This window comes from Corvus hawaiiensis, chromosome 8 (assembly GCF_020740725.1).
Source record: "Corvus hawaiiensis isolate bCorHaw1 chromosome 8, bCorHaw1.pri.cur, whole genome shotgun sequence".
NCBI classification, from domain to species: domain Eukaryota; kingdom Metazoa; phylum Chordata; class Aves; order Passeriformes; family Corvidae; genus Corvus; species Corvus hawaiiensis.
Genome location: NC_063220.1, coordinates 28,098,084 through 28,118,885, shown reverse-complemented (window position 1 = coordinate 28,118,885; position 20,802 = coordinate 28,098,084). Strand labels below are relative to the sequence as shown.

General features: G+C 40.9%; 2 protein-coding genes across 4 annotated transcripts in view; one reads left to right on the top strand and one right to left on the bottom strand.

The window, feature by feature from the left end:
- Positions 1–1,104: 1,104 nt before the first annotated feature.
- SYT15 (synaptotagmin 15) lies at positions 1,105–10,693 on the bottom strand. 2 transcript variants are annotated; one of them, XM_048310648.1, is made up of 8 exons: positions 10,423–10,693; positions 7,073–7,271; positions 6,257–6,399; positions 5,432–5,727; positions 4,445–4,615; positions 3,810–3,930; positions 2,580–2,763; positions 1,105–1,490 (listed from the first exon to the last, which is right to left on the bottom strand). In XM_048310648.1, the coding sequence occupies exons 1-8, from the start codon at positions 10,655–10,657 to the stop codon at positions 1,415–1,417; spliced, it is 1,425 nt and encodes a 474-aa protein (XP_048166605.1). In that variant the 5' UTR covers positions 10,658–10,693; the 3' UTR covers positions 1,105–1,414. The 2 variants fall into 2 exon arrangements, with proteins under 2 accessions (XP_048166605.1, XP_048166604.1); XM_048310647.1 differs by having other exon boundaries at positions 2,584–2,763.
- The window catches only part of GPRIN2 (G protein regulated inducer of neurite outgrowth 2), a 34,242-nt gene continuing 19,792 nt past the window's right edge, over positions 6,353–20,802 (top strand). Inside the window, exon 1 of one of the 2 annotated variants that reach the window (XM_048310646.1) lies at positions 6,353–6,466. The gene's annotated coding sequence lies outside the window, so the exon portion shown is untranslated. Of the gene's footprint in view, positions 6,467–7,265; positions 7,651–20,802 lie in introns of those variants that run through there. The other variant, XM_048310645.1, reaches the window with a different exon arrangement.

Sequence of the window (20,802 nt, the reverse complement as noted above, 5' to 3'; positions counted from 1 at the left end):
ATCTTGTATCCAGTGGTGCAATTAGCAAGACAGACTGAGGGCACCATGTAACATATCAGATGGTGGATCAGGGAAGTCTGTTACCTCACAATTCCTGTGGTATCATTCGTAACATTTCCTTTAGGTAATAACAATATTGTCAAAATGGAAAGTGGTTTCATCTCCCCAGAGAAGCCTAATATTTTTAAGATATTGAGTTAATTAATACTGTGTCCTGTTTGAAAGGAGGTTGGTTTGATTTCAGCTGTAGAGGTTATGGTCCTCTTGAAACGTCGTTGTGCAAAATGTTTTGCTGCAGTAGTCTGTGTGTCTGGTTTATGACTGTACAGTGTGAAGGGTACAGAGCTCAGGTCCCCAGTGAACAATCAAGAAGAGAAGAATGTCCTATTTTGTTTTGATTAAGAATAACTGCTCTGAACTATTTTATAGCGCAGTAATTTACTTAATGAAGAAGATTCTACTACTGAAGCAGACACATGCCCAGGGGGCTTAAGCTAATCAGATTTTCAGTGTAAGAATGGTCATACTAGGTCATACCCAAGGCTCTTGTAATCAATGCTCTGTCTCCAGCAGAGATGTGGTTAGAGAGAAATATATAAGGACAGAACCTCCTCTTACTGTCTCAGAGTATTCCAGTACTCCAGTACTGGAATAGCCTCCAGTCACTTGTGACTCTATGACTTCTCTGCTTGTTCCTTCGTGCTGTTGTTGGGGTCAGCTGAAAACATTGAACTGAGTTACTGCAGGAAATACACCGTGCTGAGGGATGTGAACAGCTGCTTCTAGGTATGTGGCCAGTAAACAGTTCCTTCACCCTTCCTGTTCAAAAGAGGCTTTAAATATAATGCTGCTATTTTAAATAAGTTCTACATGTGTCAGTCAGTATCTTTTGGGCTTTGTCTGTTTTGGCATGCTCACTGGGCTTCTCTCAGCTTTGATGAAGCCGTTGTGGTGATGCGGTGCAGTGGACAGATAGGCCTGCTGTCATCACTGGCAATTCTTTGGTCATTTTGGGCTCTATCTACATGACACGTGATCATTTGTGCCCAGAACTCATGACTAGGAAGTGGAATTTACTAGTCAAAATAACCAATACTATGAGAGCATGGTTGGCTTGCTGTTTTATTTACTGTGCTGTGTGTTAATTTAATTGAACATATATTTCGAATAGAGGAAAGAGAGAGTTCCAGCCTACCAGGGACCAAATCTTTTATTTGTGTTTGGTCTAGGAAATAATGTATTTTATCCTTTTCTACTTAGGGTACAAACTCTTAGCAAATATTTTTGTACCCTTTAGGTGAGAAAGATAGTAAGAGCTTTTCCATATGAAGGTTGGTGGTTTCTCAGTGCTGTTCACGTGGTGTGGCAGAGAGCATGCCATCGTTTAACCAGCTCCTTGGGCTTGCTGATCATCTCATTCCAGTGTTCCAGTTCTTTGCCACGGGTGTACATGAAAGGCCCAACTACTACTTGTCCCAGCAGAAGTGTTTCTGGGAAAAAAGAAAGCAGTTAGTGATGAACACCTGTGATGCTTCTCTGAAATCCTCACCTAAATTAGAATATCAACCTATATTTCTCCAAGTAATGTCTGTTCTGAAAGTTATTTTTAAACCAAAATATTCATCAAGGAAATGACTCTGGATTTCAGGTTCTGTAGCTTCTACCTGCTAAGGTTCAGCATTGAAAGGTACTGCAGTAAGTGGGTATTTACTCAATGCAGGCCTGTCGTTTTGCCTGCAGTTAAACAAAAATATGTTCAAGGCACAAATATCTGTATGTGCCCTGTCCCTTTACCTCAGGTTTACTGTGGAAGTGTGCCCTAATTTTGGGTTGCATCAGCAACCTCAGTAGGATTCATATGATGCTGTGACTTGGGAAAAAATGAACGCAGTTACTGAGACAGCTGGGAGCTGTAATGTGGGTTGCCACTGACCCCCCTCTGCCAAGGAGCAGATTGTTTCTTCATGTCTGGACTTTTCAGCTATGAATGGGGAAAATTATTGAGATCATATTTGTACTGCAGGGAAGATGTTTTTCTTCTGACCACTGTAAATATTGAATTCTGATTTGCTTCTCTAAGCAGAATTCCTTAATGGATTCTCTAACAATTAGTAAGAGGCCTCAAGCATGAGGTTTTCTGCCAGGGAATGGGGATGTTTGCTAATCTCTCTTTCTTCTTTGTCACTGCTTGAACTGCTGAGAGAATTAAAATCCCTATTCCTCTTTTAAATTTGCTTAGAAAGAGTGAGTGGCCACAAAATTTTGGAGGTTGTGTTCATATAAGCTTGTCTTAATAGGATACTGGAATGAAACAAAAGCACAGCACCTTATACTGACATTGATTAGTCTACAGGGATTTTTATTCACGTCTTCCATGAAATTTATCTTTAGCCTCTAAAAGAGAGACATATGCTTAACTCAAGTAAGTTGTTCTGCTTTTAAAGAGACAGCTTTTGTAATACCCCAGCACTATTATATGTTTTATGATTATTGCTGAAAAGGAATTAGTTCCTCTCAGGTTTAAACGTATCTCAGATATGTAAGAGATTTGACACCTTGACTGTAATAATTTATATAACTTACTTTCTCCTTTGTTACTCTGGAGCACAGATAGGCTCAGGCTTGCTGTATCCAGCTCTGTCTGATCTGCCTTGAAACTGAAGGTTTCATTGTACACAGGATTGGGAGTTCCCAGAAGAACTGCTGTCTTTTTGCTTTTGATGAATTTATTATGGTTCATTAGTGAGACTTTGACATACACACCTTGGAGAAAAAGAAATTCAAGAAGAAAAGACCTCTTTAAGAGGCAGTTGGGAGACAGCTTAAGGAATTTCTTCCTTTCAGGAGTCAGTATCAAGTATAAAATCAGATTGTGAGAGATCCATGGAACACCCATGCCAGCATAACATGAAGCAGGGAGTACGCAAAGTACTGAGGGTGCAGTTTTGCAATGCGCTTTCCAATTTAAGTGCTGTTAAAATAAGCAGCCTTATTCTTACCCTGCATCCTTGATCTTACATTTCTGTGCTTTCCCTTCATCTGATGGAGGCTTTTTTGAAGGCTTAATTTATTCCATCAAAAAGACTTCATAGTTGATGAGTGTATATAGAGGACTAAACCTCTTTTCTTTTTAAATGGTAGGTGTATTTTGCATTTATATTGTTTAGCTTCAAAGCCCTGCAAGAAATCACTACAGACTGAAATACAAGTTGATTCTTCCATCTGTTTTTGCTTTGAGTGTTTAGATTTTAAACAGCATTTTGAGGTAAACTCTGAGTCCAAGGACACATGAGTATGATATACCAGAAAAAGCCCTCTGCACTAAGGGAGAAAATTGTGACTCCATGCCATGGTCCTTTGAACAATAGCCAGGCTGTCCTAAAATAGGATTTTTTTTTTTCCCAACTCAGTTTTTCCCAGGACAGCTGTTCAGCATAAGTGGTTGTCCTGCAGCTGTTACCTCTGGGAATTGGACTTGAGGCAACTGTTAATGTCAATATCCCCTGAAATGCTGCCTTCTCTGGACTGTGTGCAGCAAAAGGATGTTACTCACTGTACTATAACAGGAGATAAATGTTGCCACTGATTGCCACAGGACAAACCATTTATTATGAAACAAACCCCAAACATAGCAGAACTAAGCTATCAAAATCTAATTGCCCCAGGGCAAAATACGGCTTGTTTCCACTCAAATCACCAGGATGTTAATATGTTCCTATCAGAGTCTCACAGCACAAGCCTGGGTGGACAGATGAGGAAGGAGCAAATAGGAATTGTGGAGCTGATAGCAGGGAGGAAATCCCACTTACCAACAGCAGGGCTTTCCTCCTGGAGCTTTAATCCCCTTGCCCTCAGAACCACCACAGTGAGACGGCCCAGGTAGTCATTGTAGCTCAGGGAGAACTGGATATCACCATACTCTGAAGGAGGCTTTGGAAGTAGAACACCACATGTCAGATATATCTGAGAAACTCTCTTGTCACATGGACAAATGGGGAGAAAAATCCTTTTTCATATTAATGGTTTCTGTCACACTAAGGCATGTGGGTGAATTGTAATGGCTTTAGTTATGCTGTTGTAACATTTGATGGAACTGATTAATCAGCCTTCCTAAGTCTCAGAATTACTCTTTCCCAGGTGGTATCTATTTCCTTGCCTCTTCAGCATTTTTCTGCTCTTAGTAATTCAAAAGAGAAGCAAATAACAAAACTTCTTACATAACTACCTCCTAATTCATGTGACTTTTTCCAAGCAGCTGGGTAATCCCTTTACAACAGCTATGGATCTGCAGGTTGGTAAGATGGGAATTTTGGTTCCAAATGTTTATAAAGTACTTTTGCATTTTAAGTACTTGGTAGAACATACTTGTACTTCAGCTATATCCTTCCAATGCTTGTAAAGATGACAGAAGTTCCACAGTGCCAAGCAGCCTGGTGTCACATACCTCCAAGTTTTCTTTCTCCAGATCTCTCCATATGACTAGTTTGTTGTCCTCAGTTAATGCTTCATTTTTTAGTGGGAATATAACTTGGCCTAGGAGATGATGCTTCTTCTGTTTATCAACATGATAAACCAAAAACTTCAGTGTCCTTTGTAGCAACATTTTACTGGAAACCTGTACAGGAAAAGGAAGAATATAATAATAATTTTAAAACATCTAACACTTTTCTGCTCTAGCATGACTTCAAAGGAAATATTTTTCAAAGTGTTTTAAGTGTAGGTGGAGATTTCCTTTAATTATTTGAAGTCTACTTTTTAAATTTGCCTTAAGTTTTAGCTATGCAGAAGTCAAGATCCAAGCTAAAATACTATGAGTTCATTTGAAAGCTGTGAAGTTCATTGGTGGTTTTTCAGCTCACGTGGATCTAGTGCTATGTGATGTGTTCACTTTCAGACACAAACGTTTAGAATCTGTAAACATTTTTTCAGTTGTCTGAAATACAACCTTTTTTTTTGTTTTAAAGCTTTTGTCTTGTGATGTGTGCTAAAAGCCTCTTAGCATGGGAAGCCAAGCTTTACAGTACTATACAAATAGCAGCCCAGACATACCTCCCAAGTTCTGCTGTCTAGCCTGCTTGCACAGCAAAGATACTGAAAGCTGTGAAAGCATTAGATCAGTATTGGCTCCATCCGGACTTCAAGAACTGCTGGGCAGAACTGTTCAGCTGTAGTTCAAACTGGAGCTTTCGTTATTCCCAGGGCAAGTTTTGGAATCCTTAACTTTGGTTCAAACCAGAGTAAGATCAGTTCTGGAGCCATACATTTCTGTAGCCCTGGATCTCCAGAAGCCCCAGAAAAAATCCTGTCTCTGATGGAAACAACTTCTATCTTGGTAAAAGCATTGTGAACACTAATTTTCTACAAACATGTACTGTAGTTTGACACGTTAATATTTGCAAACAAAAATCTGCCTCATCAAAAGGGAAAGTACCTGGAAAACAAAGTTTTCATCAAACTGTGGGTTAAGAGTTTTACGTTTTGTTTTGGACTGCAGGTAGCTTCTTTCATCAGGTAGCAGGTAGATTTTCACAAATGGACTACAGGAATCAGCAGGAGGCTGCAGCTTCCTGACTTTGATCAAGGAGACGAGGAGCCTTTCTGACTCTTGCTCGTATTCTATGGAGAACCAGAGGCGGCCAATGTTGCCATCAGGAAAATCTGTTTCACTTTTGTCTTCAGGAAATTTGTACAGGTCTGGGTTAATGGTCCCTACAACATAAGCTCCAGCTTCAAGAAAAGACAAAACAAGCACCCTCAGATTAGTCTCAAGAGGCATTGCTGGCCTTTTTATAACCACTCCTGTATTAGGGCAAATCAGATTAATCTCTTTATTAACAATCAATTTTTTGTAAGAATTTCATGTTTTATTTCTTTTTCCCTCAACTTTGGGGGAGTAATTGTAGGCTGCACCACTTTTCTTTCTCTCATTTCTGTGATTGTACCTTGTTAGTTCTAGCTATTTGTTGTTGCAGACTGCAACTGGTGATTCTGCTGTTTCTGGGGTCAGCAGACACTTCCTGGCCTTTACAAAACATGGGAGTAGAGATTGCTTTGTCTGCCAAGGTACAGCACTGGGACCAAAATGACTACATTCTCGTCCAATTCTTATATATAAAAAACAAAAATGCAGAGAGCATTTAGGGCTTGTGCTGTGGAATGCTATGTCTGGTGTGCCCCCAAGAAATATGTTCATAATAATAAAGCCACCCTTTAAAGGAATACCCTTAAAGATAGTCCCATTTTTGCAATGCCATACCCAAAGAATGAAATGATGACCGTGCCCCAGGCTGAGGGGTCATGTAGGGGTCACTGTCTTCCTGAACCTGTTCTTCATTTTTCAGGTGAATCCAATCTCGCCCATGCAGTGTTGGTGGAATGATAAATGGAACACTTCTGGATCTGCTCAAGACAACAGCACCTATTGACTCTTCTGGTTTAAATGTGGAAACCAAACTTGGTAACAGTAGTAAGTTTACTGTTCTTATGTCACAATGTAAAAATTCTACAGACATGCAAAGGTAAAAATGTTAAATATCCATTGTTTTGCAATTGATTTTATTTGTTTAATGCATAAAAATCCAGTGAGGTACATTAGATCTTAATTCTTCTGACAGATTCTTCTCTTTCCCCCTTTCCTTCCCTTTAGAATTTATCCTTCAGAGGAAATGAGGGATTAACTGCAGCTGCTTGTTTTAGAGCCCAGACCCCCTGCAATGACTAATTCTCTAAGAGAGTCTCCTTCCTGAACTGAAGTCCTATTGTTTTTGTTATTAGACTAGAAATTACTCTGGAACATAGTCTGGGTTTGTCTAAATAACAGGTAAAGCTATCCATGCACCAATCACACTTGAATATATTCTCTCTTTTAAATAAATCGGAATTAATCATCACTTTCGTAGTTAGATTCTCAGTTTCCTAAAGGAACAAAACAGAACATGACTAATGTTTTCATATAATGTAGGGATCTTTATTTCTGTACATGCATATATTTAGATCACCCCCTCATCTGGGATTTGACAAGTTGAAATAAATTACATAGTGTATGCTTTAAAAACAAAATGAAAATAAGTACCTTGTGCTTTTTGGTTGAATTTCAGAATTTGCCTGACCCTGAAAAATGGCATCTGCATTTGTTGTTTTGACAGGATTGATGAGCTTTTTGTAAGAAAAGAGGCGGCAAAATTTTTTCCAGAGCAGATATGCAGTTATTCCAAGGAGAACAAATAAAAGGATCCCTCCTATTACACCTCCAGCCACAGCAACTGCTTGTTCTGTTCAAACATAAAAGCACATAAAACATCATAGGAAGATCAAAGTTAAGTATGCATTGGGTGTAGACAGGAATATTAAAGCTAACAAATGCATTCCAAAATGGTTTTTAAAAGAAGCATTCAGCTCATGTGCACATCTTTGTTTTGTTATAGCATGGTGCAACACCTAAGGACGTGTGACAATGGCAGTAACAGATCACAGTGTTCAGATGCGCTGGCAGTTATTGCAGTGTAAGAGACTACAGACATGAAAAAACCCCAAACCCCAAAGAATTGTTCAGGCTCTTTTTTTTGCATTAGCATTTACTGTAGCATGGCAGAAGTGCTAGAGCTTGCATAACAGAAGAAAAAGAGAACCCAGGAGCACCTAATATGAAAGGTACCATTATTTTGGTTTGGTTTGCTCTTCCAACTATTCATCTATGTTGAATTGAATCTAGACCCTGGCACAAGGAACAAAGTAAAGCTATGGGTTGTTTTCTTTCTGAGGATGCATGTGTTTCCTGATCTGTGAAGTCAAAGTATCCATTAAACAGTTTCCTGGATCGTGAGTACTTAACGTAAAACCAAATCTTGTATAATTACTGTGAACAAGCCAAAACCCAAATAAAACTTAATAAATGTGTTTAATATGAATATGAGAAATTCTGTTGTGAGAATTTCTCATTAGACCAAGGGTAGACAATTGATAAGGGGCTCAGTTCATTGCTTTCACATGTTTGCTGAGAATGCTGGAGTGCAAGGCTGCAAAGATTATTTTGCTCTGTACCTTATACCCAGCCTGCCTTGTCCTACCACTAAGCTAGTACTGGTGCATTGAGTTGTGACTACCAGAATATCCTCTGTCTGAAAATGAGCCTAAACTCCAGAATTATCTTCCACTCTGTAGCCATGGGAGGCAGCTCAGGATCAGCTGAGTACTGGGTGCTGACTGTTCTCAAGGTCTCCTCTGAAACTGAAGTAGCTAAGTGACCTGGCATTTTCTCACAACTGCTATTGACTTTTTTCCTCTTCTCTGCTTTTAGATAGAGTTAACTGTGATTATGCTTTATTCCTTTTTCTTTTTATCTGTCTGTGCTTAGTAGGTACCTTGCAGTTAGCCATCTCTATGCAATGGTACAAGTAAATAAAGACAATACAAGCACAAAATAATCAGTCAACACTAGTGATAGTTTTGAATAATTCAAAACTAATTTCATGTGATTTAATTTATTGATTAGAGCTATAAAGAGTGTGGGAGGTGAGTTGCAAATACATGTATTGCCGATCTTTTTCAGTGTTGCACTATTACAGTGCCATGAAATGTCCTTCAGCTACAGAACACTTAAGTAATTACCTTGTGCTGTAAAATTAACCTGGCCATAGTGCCTCAAAGGCCTTAATCTGATCCTGATTCATTTTCCTGCTTTTGGTAGAGTCAGCAGAGCCAAGCTGGTTTTGCGGCTCCCCTCCAGGTGTGTTGCCCTAGCCCTCTGCAGGAATTGGCTGGCTGCTTCCCTGAGTCACATAATCACTCCTGTTGCCCGGCACCAGCACGGAGCAGCCACCCTGCTCACGGCTGTACCACAGCAACAGCGCACTGCTGTCCTTGCAGCTGGTAGGTCCCAGCATTTAGCCAGACTATTAGTACAATCCTTATTCCGAGGAACAGGAAACAAGCACCTATTTGGTATGGGTTAGTATCAATACAGAGACAAGTCCGATTGTGCCATGTGGGTAAATTGGTTTTCCTTGATTAGAATGCACGGTATGAGGAAATGCATATGAGCATGGGAATTTTTTGTGTTTGTTCCTTTTAGTTTTGTAGGCCATGCTCAAATACATCTTCAGTCAGACTGACATTTTATTGCATCTCAGAAGGCCAGATGCATAAAAAATGCTTTAGTTTAATGCCCATAGTAGAAACTAATGGTTTCCTTCATGTAGGTGCACTATAAAAAGCACAAACGTCTATACAGCTGGTAGTTTTACTGTCTGACATAAGTATCTGAAAGGTTATTTCGAGCAAGCTCAACAGGTCTTTGTTTAACTTGTCCTCTTCATTCACAAGTCTTTGATGCTCTCACCAGCAGTCCTGTATTCCCCTATAGCCAGTTTGTCACCATTTATCGTTAAGGACAGTAAGATGAGGAGTGATTTGATTTTGGAGTAAGAGAATGAGTTTCCAGTCTCTTTGTTAATGAGCTTGTATGTACTGAATTTGTTCACTGCAGAATGATGTTAAGTATTTATGACACACCCCATAGCCATTGACTCAAATTCTGGGGTTTTTATAACTTTACATCGTTGTAGATATGAGGTAAAGTTTTACTCATTTCAGTAAAGTTACCTGTAATTTAATGACAGTAAGGAGAATTTGGCTCGCCTTTAGACCATCTTATCTGATTAGATCAGGAACAGAACCAGTGGCTTAGGGCACAATGTAGCACTAGTCACAAAATAGACCACTGAGGTAAGTTGAATCCATTGTGTGCAGGGAGAAAATATGTATCTTTATAAATAACTAGCTGTCGTCATGAGGAATTGATGTATTGTATCCTGCCGTGGTACAGGATCACGGCAGCAGGAGATGAAGTTGGATCACTTCATCCCCCCCCCACCTGAGCCGGGGGACTGTCTCCTGTTGATAGGTACCAGGTTTATCCTAGCACAGAAGAGGTGTTGACAGGCATCCTCTGTCTCCTCTGGGATTACATCTCTTTTTGCTTACTGTCTGATTAATATGCTTTAAATAAGCTTTACTTAAATTTTGCAGTAAGCCTTTTGGAGTTACGAGCAGCCCGTTCTCCCCCAAGAGTTTTAATCCCTATACAAAGCCACAGTCTAAGCACATGTACAGTGTAAACTAAATAATCGGGGGGAGGGAGGCGGCTAGACTCCTCATCTGGAGCCTGTCTCCAGAGCCGAGCTCTCCTCTGCCAGGCGCTCCGGGCGCTGCCTGCCAGCCCTGCAGTTCCCGGCCGCCTCTTCCCTCGCCGGCTCCGGAGGGAGGCCGGGCAGGTGCCCAGGGACAGGTTTGAGCTGATGCTTTGCGGAGCCTTCCCCAGCGCCAGCGGGGCGGCTGCAGGTGCCCGGCCGGGCGCTGCGGGACGAGCCGGGCACCCCTTCCCTCGCTCGCTCGCTCCCTCCCTGCGCGCCCCCCGGCACTTACCGGGCATGGGTGCCGCTGCTCCTGGGGCCCGGGGCGAGTGCTCGCCGCCGCCGTGTCGGAGCGCGGCAGCCCCTCCCCGGCCCGCCCCCGCCGCCCCGCGGGTCGCACGAGGCTGCGAGCAGGAGTTCAGAGAGAGGCATCTCTGGCGCCTGTCGGGAGAAAAGCAAAGGGACCCGTTCGGGAAAGATTCCGCGAGCCCCGGGCCCCCCGAGCCCGGCCGGCGAGGGACAGACATTGCCGAACTTCTGCGGAGGGAGGGCTGGAATCGGGCGGGGAGGTGGCCGTTTTGCTGCATAAATCTTCTGTCAGCCCTAAAAAACCACCTGTGCGACACTGACTGTGGGAGAGAACTCCAAAAACTACAGTTATGCTCAAAAAAGACTTCGGTATTAGTACCTTAATTCTGATTGTTCGTGTGGGCAAGAAAGTAGCATACATTTCTTTTATACCTTTAACAAAATATGTCAGCACAAAGGATCACATATCTCCTTAGACATTGCAATTATAGCCTTTCCTATTTGTATTTATGAACGTAATGATCTTTAATCTCTGAAGTGTATAATAAATACAACCAAACAGATCTTACTCATGCATAGTCCGGAGACAAAGTATTTGCTATCACTTCTTGTCCGCTAATGCGTCTTTCACAGCCAGTATGACAAGAACCTATACCTTAAATTTAACAGCTGTTTGTATTAAATGTTCTCTTCACAACTGTTGCGTGTGTAGTGCTTAATGTTGTTTACTCTAAAGATGTGCATAGGAATTAAAACCAGTAGGACCCTAATGAAATATTCTCTGTTCCTGTGGAATCTTAGAATTATTTTCGTTGCATTTAAAATGTTCTGCCGTAAATGTAGCATGGTTACACTTTTTCTATTAATTTTTGAGTCCTCTGGAAGAAGAAGTATTTAGATAATTTTTACTCTAAAAAGAAAAAGCTCCATATATTTTAGTTTAATGCTTGTAAGATAGTTAATTATTAAATAAATGTTCCACAGTCAGGGCTTTTACTGCTCTTATTTCTCCATTGAATTAGTGCAAACACTGAAGTAGAGGTTTTTTGCTCAGCAGTTTTGCACTTGTCAGGATAATGTCTATAAGCAAGTCTGAGGCAACCAATAGTTTTGAGTTGTGTGGCAAGGCAACAACTATCTGCTTTTTCTTGCAGTGTTCTCACTTGAGCTCACTTTTATGGCTGTGTGAGGAATGCTGCAGTTGCTTTAAATGTGTGATTGCTTTCCAGAACACTGTTGAACAGTAAAGTGATCCGTGCTAGATGCACAGTCTCCCATAGAGGCTGTGCTGCTTGTGTGGAGGTGTGGGAAGTTGGACATCTGGGAAGCAGTACCCAGTAACCATCTGCTGATTCAGCTCCTGTTTCGGTGAGCCAGTGGATGGGACAGCATGACCTGGAGGGGCAGATCTCGCTCTCTCCAAGTTCCTGTGGAAGGGTTAATGGCAAACCTGTCGAGCAGGGAGCTTTAATTTTGCTTCTCTGCTCTACTATGAAGTTCCTGCTTCCAGTCCTTCTGTGCTGAGTTCTTGCAACAGCTGGAAATCAGAATAAATACAGGACACAAAACACAGCTATACCCTCCTTTATCTCTGGTTACTAGCCTCCTTCCTAGCCTAAATCCCTGGAACATTTGAGGGTTTAATGTTTTGTGGACCTAGATATTGTACTATAAATGTTCTATGTTTCTGGTGCATATTTTGTAACATTTTTCAGTGTCCCTATCCAGGGATATCTTACAGTAAAACCTTGAGCTTTAAAAGACCACTTAAAAATTCTGTCACAAAACAATTTTCTAAAGTGTGTTATCTTAAAAACAGTGATGTCACATTGCTCATTTGACACCTATCTAAGTAACAGCAAATAATTTATCATATATTCATGTAATTTCCACTAGACTGGGTAAAATTCAATGTATGTCTTTTTAAAATTGGATATCTTTAAAAAAATCTGTGAAATATTTGCTTGAAATATAAATCCTTTTTTACAATTCTGGTTTACAATTAATTTGATTGCATGTAATTACTTAATGCTCTTTGTAGGAACATCCCTTGATAAAGGATAGAAAAGTACTTAAAGAAGATATAGCTGTAGGATCACAAGCATCAATACGTCTTTAGAAAGGTAAGTAATTATAGCATCATTTTACTCTGAGGTCTAACCCCTACTGTAATATATTAATAATCTTAAAGTTTTAACAGATCCCTTTCAATAAAAAGGTTTTCTTTTTTTTTTTAAATCATATTTTGCAGCCCTAGAATGATCTTTAAATCCAGCCATTTCAAGTGAAATACATTCAAGTTGTTCTGCCTTCACACCCCCCTCTCGTGTTTGGGAATTTTGACTTTGATGTTGGTGGTACTTTCATCTGTAATGGCATTGAGAAAGGGGTAAACTTCTTTTTTCCAATTCAATGTGAACTAATGTTATTGAGAGTGGTGAATTATTCAGGAACAATAGATTAGGGTCTGCAGGGAGCATTGATGGGCACCCTGACTACAACAAATAGATTACATTGAAAAGTGTAATTGCAAATGGCAGAAATAATGAGTACTTAGAATTTCTATAGTGGTTTTCATTTCCAGGCAATCATTTCCTGATTTCTATACCAGCATTAATTACTGGTAGTTAACCATCACAAAACCTTTTTGAAATAATAGTTATTGTTATCCTTATTTTATAGATTGTTTAATAACTGGAGGCCCTCCAGATCCACACTTGTGTAACTGAGATAAGAATTTCTCCCACAGTCTACTGTTGGCCTTGGTCTGACACCCAGTTTTTGGCTTTAGCAGGCTATGGATAATTGACTGTTTCAGAAGAGAATGTGAGAAAGAAAGATCTACTCTGTTACGAAATACCCTTTGGATCCATTCTAGGAGTTATTTGTTAGTTTCCTTTCCAAAGAAAAGATGAGAATGGGAGAGGAAGTGCATCCAGAAGAGAACGAGTTCCACAACTGTTTTCTCTCAGCTTGGCTGTTGATGGTTCTACACCTTCAAGCAGACTGCAATCAGGAACAGCTCTCCCAGTTATTTAACAGGTGTGAAATTGGGATAGAGACAGGGCAACATGGATAACAGGAAAAAAATCTTCAAAAGATGCCATGTTTGGTGCTTCTAGATGGGCATGGGGAGAAAGACAGCAAAAGAAGAAAGGGGAGGGGGGGAAATAGCATTAACCTAGTCATGGGGTTTGGATTCCTACTTTGGCATTTCATCTTAGCCCAGTAAAACTCCTGACACAGCAGCTAACCTTGACATTCTTCAGGGAGGGGCAGACAGAATGCTCTCTCTGGACCTGCAAAAATCTTCCACTGTTCCATCAGTTTCCTCATGGCACAGAACTGGTCAAGAGAGCCTCGGCCACATGTAAAACTCTTACGGCTTGCACAGAGCTGTGCAAGACAGATTTTTTTCTGGTGTTTTGATAGTTATCTTTTGCTAGGTATTTGAAATCCCTGACAGACACGAACATTTTCATGCCTTCTTAACAATTTTTTAGCACTCTTACAGAATATCTACTGATAGGAAAGCATCTGTAGGTAAAGTCTGCATGCCAGCACTTCTACAGGATTCAGAATGTGTGTCTCTTTTTACCTTTTCCTTTTGTGTTTAGTAAGCTTTAGCTGTTGGTGTTGCCTAATAACAGAATTTACACAGGCTGTAGCACCACCTCCTGTCCAAAGCTGGGCTTTGGTGCAAATAATAGAGCAAAGCAAAAAGGTCTCTTAAAGGTGACCTCTTTTTAATATATGAGGCAAAATGGGAAAACGTGAGCTTTTATTCCTTTCAAATGACTTTTCCTTCCTGTTTTATAATAGGAATTTCAAGTTTGCTTTTACTGGGACATGTTCTTATGGTTGCCGGGGTTTTTTTGCTAATGTAAATTGCGTTAAGAAACTTAGTAGCTGGCTATTGCTGTTTTAAGAAAATGAATAAAAAATGCTCCTTTTAAAATGACTTTATTAATAAACTCCAAGTTCAACGATAATATGCACAAGTCCTGCAGAGACTTTTGCAGAGAAAACTACTTGTGAAGCTCTGGCTTGCATGGCTTTAAAGCTTTTTGGAGCAATATGTGGTGTTTTGTTCCAGTTTTGTACACCACCTGGCCCTGATAAGAGTAATCTAAACTCTGTAACTTTGGCAGGGCCTTGCAAGATTGTGTGTGTACACATGAAAAATGAACTGTTCACACAGCTGTAGTGAACAACAGAAGTTGCTCTAAGGCAAGACTAGTGTTTATTTTAGACAGCATTTCCTAAGCCTCACCCTCTCTGGGTGAAGGATAATGAATTTAGGCCAGACGTAATGTGAATAAGACAAATGGGGAGGGATTGTTGAGCAGGCAGGTGAATCCATAGACAGTAATCCATCTTTAGATTTGCAGGAAAGCACAAAATCATACATATGGCATGGCAATTACACCATGTGTAATACAGCCCTACTTGATACAGCCTTACGGATGCAAACTTTTAACTGAGAGCAAAAGGTGATGTTTCTTTTTGGAACCATGTACATCTGGAATCAGATACTGAAAGCTGAAGATCTGTTTGCTCTAACTCAAAGATGTTTCCACAGGCACGTGCACCTAATGCTGTTCTCAGTATAGCAACAACAGATTTATAGGTGTCATCCCATACAGTTTTGTGTTTAAAAAGAAATAAAAGTTGCTCAAAAGCCTGGGAAAGACTGACCTTAAGGAAGGCCTTAAGGGTCAAAGCTGTAAGAAAAAAAGAATTTAAAATGCCGAGTACAGGAAAAAAGGAGTAAACCTTTCATATAATTAAGTCGTTATTTCATGTGTGTAAGTGATGCCTTTGTCTTTGCCAAGTGGCCAGGAGGTGGCCAGCAGGCGCCATCCTGGGGCTGTTCCTGCTGGATTTCCTTGGCAAGGGGCCCCACAGGGCGGTGCTGGAACGTGACCGACCTCACTCGGACACAGCTTCTGGCTCTGCCAGAGTAAACAGTTCAGTATGACCAAGAATCCTCTGGGGCACCATCCCAGCTGTAAAGGAGCTTAATAGAAAAAGGCACTCTGCCCATTCTCACACTGCTTCTGCAAAAAGGAATAAGGAATGCCTGATCTGTTTACAGAATATTTATCTAGTACTGATAGTGTCCAGCATGCATCAGAAATATGTAATGATCTCTCCTTAATACACCCAATACGATGGGGTTTGGCTCCAAACACTTTTAGTTCCAGTTGGTATCAATCAGGTTTGGCCTGTGTATGAATCCTCAATACAAAGGGTTAGAAATTAAATCAAGTATAGGGTACTTGACAAGTGTCACATGGGCAACATTGGAACAGCTATGTGAACTATTTCAGTGGCAGCAAAAAACCCAAAAAACCAAAACCAACCAAACAAAAAAACAACCAAAAAAATCCCCAACCAACCAACCAAAAAAAAAAAAACTTCCACAACACAAAAAACTCAAAAAGGGTTGATCCTAACTTGAATCCTTTCAAAAATCTAGGTTAGAGCCTAGCCAGGAAGGGATGAAATAAGCTGATGTGGGCATGTTTTGTGTGGTAATCACTAGAGTTGTGACTGCTGCAGAAAGAATGCTGCACACTGTTCCTGTGGTTAGCTCTCCACTTAAAATAGATGTGAAAATGTTCTAGGGAATACAAGAAATATGAGAAGGATGAAAGTAAATCTTTCAAGCTAGGAAGAATCAGTGTCACTGACACAGATATTGTTGCCTTGCTTTACTCAGAAAAAAAAAAAAAAAGTCTAAATGCTAGAAAGTGGTATTTTTTCTCTGTAGGAGTTAAGCAAACAATTTCTCTGCCTTTCCCAGCCTGGGGCTCAAATCATGCATTCTGTGATTGGAAATGCTAACCTGAAGGACACCTGAGCTTATTATATAACTTTATTTGTATGTATGGAGAATTACAGTGGCTTTGAGAAATTTAAGTGATACCTTTTTTCCCATTGCCAACATGATTTTTCCTTAAAGAGAATGAAAAAGATCTCTGACAACCTGTTTATTGGACAACAGGTTGGGAGAGAGTTAAAGGAGATTTTCTTTAGATTCCTGAGACCTATGAGTCAGTATGTCCATGAGCAAAGGTTACATAAACTAATAGATTAGAACAAGATTTAGTTGCATAAACACTGTTACTGCATTTCAATCTGTCACAGAGTCAAGCCTGCAGATTATTGCAGGCAGAGCTAGCCTGGGGCTTACAGTCCATCTTGCTGGACTGCCTCTGACACTGGATACATTTGAAATAGCATTGTTCTCTTGCTGTGGGGCTCCTCTGGAATCTAGGTCTTAGTGCTACAAGCCTTATTTGATATACAGAGCTCTTGCTCTCAGCTCCTGTCTGATTTGGGATGTCACTCTGGTGCACTGGTTGCACAATAATTTAGTCTGTTTCATTTAACTAAGGATCATCGTGCCTCTTATGAGACTGGTCCACTGTTGGCAGCCACAGGGACTAGGCCCAGATCCCCTTCAAATTCCCCCCAACTTTCCTGAAGCCTCTGTTCTCTCTTTTCTTTCTATCATGTTCTCTCCCCTGCATATCCTGGGTGAAGTCAGGGAGAGCAGTATAAGCAGCTCCTGCTGCATGGGGCAGAAATGGGCACAGATATGTTGCCCAGGCCTGTTGTCCAGGAAAAGGGAGCTTGGATTAGGAATTTTGAATGGACTGGAGCTGACCCACAGGCCATGAGACCGATAGCTACAGTATGATGGCTGTGGTCTGCGTTGTTTGGGAATATTGCCAGTTACATGGGAGAGCAAAGCCTCTCTTTGGAGCTGCAGAGCTGTGTTTTTCCAAGGTGCATGAGGGCAAATCATGCTCCCAGGTTGCAGTACGTTCCTCTTGAGTAGTGTTTTCCTTTGAGCTTTCCCCAGCTTCTCACTGATCCCATTTCATCATTTTACATGTGGGAATTGAGGCATCAAAGTTCAAGTCTTTATTTAGATGCTTAACTCCCATTAAGTAAAGCAAACTGTCTCTCCAGCTTTGTTCATAGCCCTCAGCCCTGGGCACCAGTTAACATCTAGAACAGACTCTGATACTTTGTTGTCCAAAGACCAAGTAATTTTTTTTTAATGACGCCATTTGCAAAAGTAGACCAAGGAGATTTCGTATATACATGAATGTGGTTTTGAAAAAAAGTCAGATCCAAATTTGCAAGAGTGTCTTGGCAGGCAAGTCACATAAGGAAAGAATTAGTGGTGACTTCTCAAAGTCTGGTGTTTTGTAGTGGGTTTTTTTTTCTGGAAACAGGCCCTGGGAGCTCTTCCTGCTTATGTGGTCCTGGCTTGCCTCCTTTCCAGTTGAGAGTACAGAACAGCTGGAAGACTAGCAATCAAATGCAGGGCGAAGCTAAACGTGATTAAATTATCAAAAAGGCCAAAGCCTTTATTGTGTGAAAGGCAGCTTAAAGCTACCCCAAAACTGGCCTGAAGGGTTGGGTTTTTTTGGTGCAATAATTTATTGCTTTTTGCTAATGGATATTAAGGAAGCGTAGGGAAGACATTCTGGTGGTTGTGCATGGGAGGAAATGACCTCTGGGAGAAGTTGAGCCGAGTGTCCATGTGATAGTCCCTTGATTTAAGAGATGTAAGGGTTTGTGCAATATCATCTTCGGCTTATTACAAAACATGCTTAAAAAAGGGCACTTGTTTTCATTCTCCATAAACAACTGTTCTATTTGTTTGATAACCAAACTAAAAATAGTGCTGTGTAGAGATTTGCTAAGTCTTTGCAATATATGATATTGTTTGTATCAGTGGGCTGCCTTGCTAACTGCCAAGGTAAAATAAAGGCAAAAGTACCGGTCTGCTGTGTTGAGAAAGCTGCTCTTATATCCAAGAGGAAAAAGAAAGGAGATGACAGAGCTCAAAACCACCAGTTTTCACAGGTCTAAAAATTCCGACAAAAGCTTTCAAAAAGATTAATTCTGCAAAGAAGAGCACTGCATCTTTGTTGCTCCTTGAAAAAAGCCATGTCAGTGGTGTTACAGCATTACTCCCAATGAAGATAAATGTAGGTGACCTGGCAGATTTCATGGAGACTTTATGAGATAAACCCACACAAATCATTGTCCTTTTCCCAGAAAAATAAAATTGCAAAATAGAGGCTTGTTCAGAGACCATGCCTGCTATAATTGGGATGTCTAACCAGCAGTAATCTTCTCCCAGGCACAAGAAGCAGAACTTGTCTCTATGCTTGTTGGATAGAAACACTCTATATAGTGTTTATGTTTATACCCAAAGCTCTATTATATAGAGTGTTTATAGACAAATTAGGTTGACAGATGTGTCAGACATGGCACATAGCCTAATGGAATGATATTTGTGTGTATCTGTCAAAAGACAAAAAAGGTGGTGGTGATTAACTGGACAGTTTGAAGTTAATGTGATATCACTTATCTGACAGAAGTGCTTTCTTTACAGAACTCTGTTAGAAATAACAGTGCTGTTTATGTCAAATGGAAGGGGATGGTCAGTTTCATGTTTTTAAACAGTCTCAGGTGCATTTCAGTTGCCTCAAGTGTGTGCATGAACACTTGCTCTGCTAGCTCTTACACCGGACTTACTGGAATTATTTTGGGTGCCTGAGTATAAGCAAAAACTGAAAATTGGCATTGCATACAGAATGCCAATTTCAATAAGGGACAAGGAGTATCTGGAGTGGAGAGCTTCTGACTGGTTATAAGCATAGAAAAAGTTAAATTTGCCCATGCTGCATTAGTTATTGTCTTGAAGGCTCTCTCAGACTGTGCTAAGGCGCTGTTATTCTTCAGAAACACTCGAAAATACTTCACAATGGAGTTATCCAAAACCTGATCCAAATTGGCTGTGGCAGATGACATTCAGGCAAGTGAGCAGTGTTACCCTCAAGACAGCATATTGTTCCTGGAGGGCTGCCTTATTGTGGAAGACTAGAACATATCCCAGAAATGCATTAAGATAAAATCTGTCTGGTTGAAGGTGCAATTTCACTGGCTTAAGTGGCTTTGCATCAACAGACAACAAGTATCAGCCTTCCAGGGTTTGCATGCAGAGCCCCCAGCCAGAGATGTAAACAAATTGCAAGCAGTGTTTGTGGGCACTCAAACCTGCCTGCCCAAAGAGCAGCAGAGCTCGGCAGGTTCAGGCCTGATGGAGAAGGCACAGTCTGGGCAGGGCCAGGTCGCCCACCTGGCAGGAAAAAGTTGCTCTAAATGACAGCAGACGAGGCAGTGCAAGAAAAGACTGTGGGGTTATAAATGGGAAGGGGTGAGAGAAGAGCTTCAGTACAAGGTTTTAGGTCTCATGTGGAGGCACCAAGCAACCAGGATGGTTTTCCTACCCCATTTCCTCTTCTGAAGAGGAGTAGATGGCCAAAGTGTGCCAGTGAATTTTAGGTTAGATAAAGGGCTTTTGGGTTAGGACTGGACTTCTCCTGTCTTGAACGTGGAAGCCCTGGTCCCCTGGATGGAGACTGACAAAAGCTGGCCTGCAGGTCTGACAGCTCTGCCTGGTGGTGCCCTTCTTCAGCAGGCAAGAAGAGCTGACTGCCTTTCCTCACACGAGGTGACTCAAAGTCAAGGGGCTGGTGGCTTGCTTTCATATGACCCTCAAGCACCCAAATCAGCAAACAGTAATTTTGAAAGCTTTCTTCCGTGGCTGGGTGTAGGACTTTAATTTCATGAAATTAAACACATTGTCATATGTCTAAGCCCTGGGTGGAGTTCTCAGGAAAACACGAATCCTAGTCAGGCTGAGACACAATGGCAGAACTGTTCTGAAATCATCCTCTTGAAAAATCATGCTTTCCTTCTTATCAAAAGAAATTTATCAGCATTGTCTGGATTTGGCCTAATGGATCTGTAGGCTACTGATTTCTCAGCTTCCTTTAACTATCAGCTTCCTAAAGAAAGATACAACAATAAATTCTCCAAATCTGAATTTGAGGCAGTTTTACACATGTTCTAATCAAATGTAGAATGAGAAAGCTGTATGCCAATTGCATCATTACTGATGCCCAGATTTGTGACCTGTTGATGTAAAAGTTGGTCACCAGTATCTTCCAGTAAGCACATTTTGATGCTTTTCATGAAAATAGTCAACCTTGCTGGACATAGAAAATCTGGTACAAGAGAGCCCCGCAAGTTCCTTCTGTAAAGAGTTTAGGGGAAAAGCTAAGTGCAGTATTGTCCTCTCATTGTATCTTTTATATGATCTTCTGATGTCATTTGAGCAACTTGGGACTCATTTGGGAGATGCATTGGAGTGGAAGGGTCGTACTGAGTTGTTCCATGGCTGGCCACTGGCACTGGAACAATGTTGGAGTAGCTACAAATGCCAGGAGTGTGTTTCACCCTGTCAGCCAAAGGTCTTTTGCTGGAA

Bases quoted from the DNA above. Each gene is read 5' to 3' on its own strand.
- SYT15 (XM_048310647.1), bottom strand. From the start codon at position 10,657: ATGTCTGTCCCTCGCCGGCCGGGCTCGGGGGGCCCGGGGCTCGCGGAA. The intron at 6,400-7,072 runs GTACTTATTTTC...TGTCTTGAGCAG, and splicing joins ATTCAACCAAAAAGCACAAG to ATCCAGAAGTGTTCCATTTA. The intron at 3,931-4,444 runs GTATGTGACACC...CTACTTCCAAAG, and splicing joins TGGAGAAAGAAAACTTGGAG to CCTCCTTCAGAGTATGGTGA.